The 6,846-nt window shown below is 41.2% G+C and overlaps 1 protein-coding gene across 1 annotated transcript in view; it reads left to right on the top strand.

Moving 5' to 3' along the window:
* Window positions 1–6: 6 nt before the first annotated feature.
* Window positions 7–6,846, top strand: part of LOC109467616 (hemicentin-1-like) — a 47,224-nt gene continuing 40,384 nt past the window's right edge. Inside the window, exons 1-6 of the mRNA XM_019765632.1 lie at window positions 7–23; window positions 270–411; window positions 3,158–3,285; window positions 3,644–3,814; window positions 4,478–4,648; window positions 5,280–5,450. Of these exons, the coding sequence (XP_019621191.1) occupies window positions 347–411; window positions 3,158–3,285; window positions 3,644–3,814; window positions 4,478–4,648; window positions 5,280–5,450 (706 nt within the window). The 5' untranslated portion in view covers window positions 7–23; window positions 270–346. The remainder of the gene's footprint in view (window positions 24–269; window positions 412–3,157; window positions 3,286–3,643; window positions 3,815–4,477; window positions 4,649–5,279; window positions 5,451–6,846) is intronic.

The following is a 6,846-nucleotide window of genomic DNA, read 5'->3' as shown; positions in this document are numbered from 1 at the left end:
GACAGCAGAGCTGACTTTGCAAGGTCAGCATACATGGCTGTTACGGGGAAAACAGAGGAAATTTTCCTTTATAAAGTTTGGGCACAAAAACTTTTGATGAGATGATTCATATTTTCTTGTCTGAAATCAGTAAATAATGGAGGCAGTATTCCTTTATCTGTATTTTTGCTCATATATTGAAAAATATCCCTGAGACTCGGAACAACAGAGTCAAACCCAGCAGATTAAGTATCAGCTTGTACCAACTAACATTTCTGATTGATCGATAGATTCACCACAGATAGTGGTGAAACCTGAGGATGTTGTGGTGGACCAAGGTGGTACCATCCTGGTGAACTGTGGAGCCATGGGAGAGCCAGCCCCTTCCATTCAATGGCAGCGGGAAGGAATTACCATTATTACTGAGGACAGGTTTGTTTAGGCTTAATGACCCATCCTGAGGGGTACATGGTGTTGTAACAGGTTCAAGCGCCACTAAGGCCCCGTTCATGATTGGATATCTGTTGCGAATCAATTCGATTTAAAAAAATAAATCGATTCATTTAGGAACATGAACGCTCCAAACCGGTTCCGTTGCGATTTATTCTGAACCACCTCGCGAGGTGGTCTGAAACGATACGATACGATTCGCATTCGTAGAATTGTAATCATGAACGCGCGGATGCGAATCGTACCGGTTCGACGCTGTACTCCCGGGTACGTGGGGGCCACGGTCGGCCATAGTTTGCGGCGCAGTGGCTTGTACTGCCGAAAATTCTACTTTGAATCGTACACTTGACATCGAGTTCTAATTACTGGTCGACTGAGGAAACAGGAGTTCCGATATTGACTTGGGTAAATCAGGAGATCCAGAGGAAACTGGATGGTGTGTACTAGAACCTACCCTGGGCGCAAGGGCGAGCGGCCCAACGGGGGCGTTGGGGCGGCGGACCGTGGGGGTTTGCGCTAGATGCGTCCGGGGCACAGCCTATGCCATGGGGAGGACATGAGTCGGGAACGAGCGACCACTCGCCCGGACAGGCGTAAACTCTCCGCCTTACGAGCCGGGTTCTCAGGAAATACTAGTATTCAAAGAAATTGTGATATACATATGAAATGAAAGTCAATTCGAGGTGTGAAACCGTTTCCAGTGTGGGTTCAAGTTTTGAATCACGGACGCAAAAATATATTCCGCTTCGATTCGGATCGTGGCCAAACCGGAACACATTTCAATCATGAACGAGGCCTAACAGATCCATTCCAATGGGTCCGGACCTTTTGGAGTAGTCATTAGCGCACTGGTGTCGAAAGCTGGCTACCTGGGTTCAGCGCGGGTTTGTTAGCACTGTAAGTGTCATAAGGCCTGGTCATTTCCTTAATAACCACCAATTAAACTGCAAGGTAATATACAATATAATAAATCACCAGGCCTTTATGACTAAGGTCTGCATGTAACTACCAACACAAGTGAACTTACGTGCAAGATATTTTTACTTTGTATGGTATGCTACTTAATATCAGACATCCATTCATGTTACTGTTGTGTTTAAAATAAAGTTAAACACAGGATAGAACAGACTCACGTCTGGACTCTGAGAGGTGGTACCTATGATGCAGTTGTTTATTCAAAACATCTATTAGTGCAGGGGCCAGGTAAGAGGTTAGCAACAGTTTAGTATACATGGGGATTTTGCATATCGAGAACAGATGTAACGGGGGGTGCCCTAACATCGGACGCTAATTTCACGGGCTCGAACCTACGGCGCTCTATCACTAGTTGTCAGTAGTCTCTACCAGACTACAAATGTAACTATGCTTGCTATATATAGGAGAATACATGTATTTGCCAGGGGAGTTTGGCCACCTTATAGGTTTGACTGGCCTTCGGAGGGAAAAAAACTACTAAGTACCTCCCCGGGGCCGTACTTCCTTGGCCAATTTTACCCTCTTTTTTGCTGAATTCTACGATCCGTATTCCCATAGAAAGGCCTGGTTGGTGGAGGCTAAGCTGTCAGAGAGTGGTCAGGTTTAGATGAATTAATTTTGAGAACATTAATGTTAACAACATACTTGGATAAGAAATTCATTCATACTATTCATGAGCCCTTCACGCTCCGCGTTACAAGCGACAAACTCTGTGAGGTACCATGCTGGTTAGCTCCCACAGTCGCTCACACCATGGGAGCGGACGTAAACTAACCAGGATGGTACCCAGGCTACGTTGATGATGAAATTAAGTAAACAAAAATAAGAATCTCTGACCTCCGCAGGAATAACCGACCTTGACGGATCAATGGCTTTTGAGTAACGGACAACGATTTTGATTTGTTCTTTATGGTTTTGTTTGTCTCTAAGTAATCTCATGTATTTATTTTTGTATACTTTGGTTACCTGCGTTATTTATGTTTTACATACAATTCTCTGTTATTTCTGTTAAAGTATTAACTTATGTTTTATTATTTCTGTAAACTGGGCCCCACTGAAAATCAACTTGTCAAACCTGAGTGGGCTACCCAGGTGTGTTAAAATGAAATAAATAGATAAATAAAAGAATAAAATTTCATGATATTTTAGCTTTCTTTCGACAGTAAAATTGCGATTGTGTGTACTTGTCATTTCACGAGAGGAGGGTATCTAACACAATCAAGCCATGTTTCCACTGAAAACCCGGCTTACACAATATTAATCAATGTGGTCCCATGGGAATCATGGGAAATGCAGAAGACAGTGGTGTTGACATTGTTTTTCACAGGTCAATTTTCTACAAATCAAACACTCAGAGACCAACATATTTACTGTTTTGTAAAGCTTTATTCCTTGTGTTTGTGGCAGTTGTGTCAAATTTTGGTACAGGTCGTTTCTTTCTGGGCACGAGCCGCCGTAATGAAGTGACCCTCTTTTCAGCACCATTGTTATGATTGGTGAAAATGACTGATATTCTCTTCTACAAAACAATAAATAAATATGCAGAACTCTACTTTGTATGCAAATAACAGCTGTATGCATTGACTATGATTATTTGCCTTTTTAATTAGCAAAGTTAGTGGTAACAAACATGGCATACTTTTGCATAATAAGATCAGTACAAAATCCATCCGAACTTAGGGCACGTCTGAAGTTAGGGCACCCCCCATTACGTACTATTGCATAACAGTAACGATTTCTCTTTTTATTTTAGGGTGACCATATTGCCAAATGATTCCTTACGTATAGAGGCTGCTCAGATGCCAGACTCTGGAAACTACATATGCCTGGCTTCTAACAGCTTTGGAAAAAGTTTTGTTAATTTTCGGATAACTGTGCGAGGTAATATAACATACCCTATCACTATTGTTTCTACAATGATGTTCAACCATAATACAGTACCTTCTGAAAGCCATAACTCGAACAATGCAGGTTTACAGATCTGTAAACAATAGCCCAATCAATGGAAAAATTTTGGAAAGGGGAAACTAATTTATAAAATGTCAAGATAATTTATTCTACTTTTCTGCAATGATAATATCAGTACAAACTGAAGCTAGCTCATTCTTTGATAAGAGCTTTCCTGACACTTTGAATGTGTGTTGTGTTGTTCTAATTAATAAAAAAATCCACATTAATACATAACGTTAACATTACATATGTAAAAGGGACCCATCAACAAGACTTCTTCTGTTTGCAGTACATGGTGGCTTCTCTCCCTGGCAGCCATGGGAGTCTTGCAGTACCACATGTGGGGAGGGTGTTCAGACACGCAGACGAAGATGTGATAATCCTCCTCCTGCAAACAATGGGCATTTCTGTGTTGGACCACATACAGAGTCTAAAACCTGCAATCCTAGGCAATGTGAAAGTGAGTCTGCCTACTAAGGCCATGTTGATTTGATTATGTGGATAACATCATCTGGGAACCCCAAAACTGATACAAGCATGCAAAATTTCCTTCATTGTGAAATCTACCAGTCCTGGTCATAAAGGCTGGAAAAATGACTATATGTCCATAAGCAGCGTATGGTATGGGGAATAATAATAGACTCTTTATTTTCTTTTTTTAACAACACAACAATACTCTTTTCCTGAATTGATTTCGGTATTCTATGACGGTAGTATCATTTTCCAATCCTTTTTTTTTTTTTTGCAACATACCACATATATTCACTCATTTTGTACGATTTACAGTGTGGTCAAAAAAAGTTTTTGGAAATGGATGAAAATTCATGCACGCACGGATGTCATCCATATAATCAAATCAACATGATGATACCAGAATAATAATTTATCGTATCATTGTAGCCTCTACCATGCAGGTACCAAGGATCGCTGGAAAAATAGTCACGGGATCGCAGATTGGATATTTTCTGGCCGGCTAACTCCCCTGGCATACTACCTTTATTTTGGCCAATTTCTACTATTTTTCCAGAAATCCACAGTGCCTGGTACAGGCTAGTATCATTGTACACTAGAGGAAACAGAAGAAACCTCATTCCACAGAACCTTATGTGTATGTATCTTTCAGTTGATGGAGGCTGGTCAAACTGGTCAGTATGGGAGGAGTGCTCTGCAACTTGTGGTAAGGGTGTCCATCAACGCACCCGGTCCTGCAATAACCCAATACCTCAAAACGGAGGAAAGCCATGCACAGGAGAAGCCACACAAGTCCAAGACTGCCACACTGAACCATGCCCTGGTATGTACCACATTGCACTTTTTGTATGACATCTTGTAAACCTCACAGTGACATATTTGAATGTGGGAATTGACATGTAGTTACCTTAAGTTTGTTGTTACCGTAGCATACCGTAGGTGATGTTTTCAATGGACCCTTCCGGTTGAACACCGCAAGCCCCGCCCCTGTTCTCTTTAAAACACCTCGGTCAAAAACAGCACAGAAAGGATTTATAAATGATGACCCAATTTGCCTAATCAATGGGAAATTGTTATAATTTCATAGTGGTAAATGCAAGGCAGTTAATACTTGCCACATTCGGAAGTTATTAATATATAAGTGAATGTGAACATCAATAAAGTTAACATAATTTATTCAAATCATAACCTTATTTGTATCATTTATGAGGAGGTGCTAGAAAAGGCTTTCACTGAGTGGAGAATATGACGGACTGATATAATCCATAATGAAAATGAAAATCCATAATGAAAATGCATTTTTTTATAATCAATGAAAAAATGCATACGTATAATTTCATCAGTCGTAATGGTAAGGATCATTTGGCGAAGGAATGAGGTTGTAAAACCCTTGTTTTGTTCTTTTTTTACTGTGAACAACGATACAAGTGATTAACAAATTGAATATACTTCAGTGAATGGTGTGTGGGGACAGTGGTCACCGTGGCAGCCATGTGATGTGACATGTGGTAAAGGTGTACAGACCAGACTGCGCAAGTGTGACAAGCCTGCACCCAGCCATGGAGGACTGCCGTGTGAGGGAAGTGTCAGGCAGACGCAGATGTGTGAGCTGGATGCCTGCCCAGGTAACTCTGGCATTAAACTGCACAGATATTTGCTGAAAAAGCCGCAATTCTTTAAATGCTTTATTTGCTCTTTGGTATATATACTAGTATATCTGTGTGTGTGTGTGTGTGTGTGTCCCTAATACTAGTACTAGTATCAGTATTACCTTTTCTAAGATTATGTTTTTGGGGCTCTTTGTTTGGTTGTTTTTTTGTTTTTGTTTGTGAACAGCATAATTCGAAAAGTCATGGATGAATCACATTTTGTGGTATGTTGGTAGGGTGCAACCAAAACTGGAAATGATTTTGGGTCCCTGTCAGCCTTCCACAGTGCTCCAGCAGAACTTTCTAATGGTACAGTCACAATTTTGGGTGGTAGATACACAATGTAGCTCTTGTGCTCAGAAAAAATTGACATACCTTGAAAACGCCATGCTGGGCCTCACCTCTAACTCACAAACAGTCGGCCTCCCTGGAGCGTGTGCAGAGAATGGCCTGCAGGTTGATGATAGGTTGGCAATTCACCACATACACCGAGCTCCTCCAGCATCTTGGACTTCAGCGCTTATCAACTCGCAGACAAAAACTGTGTACAGACCTTGCCGTGAAAGTAGAAAGGTCGCCTCGCTTCTCCATGTGGCAACCCCTACCCATGAACAGCAACATGGAGGGAACTCCGCAACTCTACACACTACCAACAGCTTACTGGGACAAAGCGATACCTAACCATTGCCTTTCCTGCAATGACTAAATTATTGAATGAACTGTAGAGCTTTTAAATGTGGTAGCATTAGCATGGTCGTGTAGTGTAGTTGGGGGCTGTTTGGCCTTCAACCGATAGGTTCCGGGTTTGAATCCTGCCCATGCCATGTCACCGATCTTGTACCCTTGAGAAAGGCACTTTCCATGACTTTCACTCAGGTGAAAATCAGGAGGACATTAAATGGAGGTCCCTTGCTTGGGGAGAGCCACAGCCCACACACGTTAAAGAACCCACCACACCTTTTGAAAAAAAATAGGGGCGTGCCCCGGTGTGTGATGGTCCAAATACTCATCTGATTATTCACTATGGACTCCAGGAAGAGTAGTGTAAAATTCGGAAAGAGTTTGTAATTGTCCACAATGTATTGGTTGGTGAGTGTTGAGTGTACTGTATACATGTATTTGTGTCATTTATGTGAATATGTTCTTTTTTTTAATTTACCATATAGGCCATGTTGATTTGAATATATGGATGACATCTGCCGGGAGCCCCAAAACTGATGCGAATAAAAAAAAAGTTTTGCAAAAAAAAAAAGTTTTGCAAAAAAAAAAGTTCTTTTCATTATGAAATCTACGTGGTCATGAGGGTTGAGCAAATGACACAGAATATGGTTTGGCGAATAATCTAGTCTTCAAGTTCATTTTTTTACAATTT

Source organism: Branchiostoma belcheri, unplaced genomic scaffold (genome assembly GCF_001625305.1).
Source record: "Branchiostoma belcheri isolate BF01 breed outbred unplaced genomic scaffold, Haploidv18h27 scaffold184, whole genome shotgun sequence".
Taxonomy (NCBI): Eukaryota; Metazoa; Chordata; class Leptocardii; order Amphioxiformes; family Branchiostomatidae; genus Branchiostoma; species Branchiostoma belcheri.
This window is presented reverse-complemented; position numbering and strand designations above follow the sequence as displayed.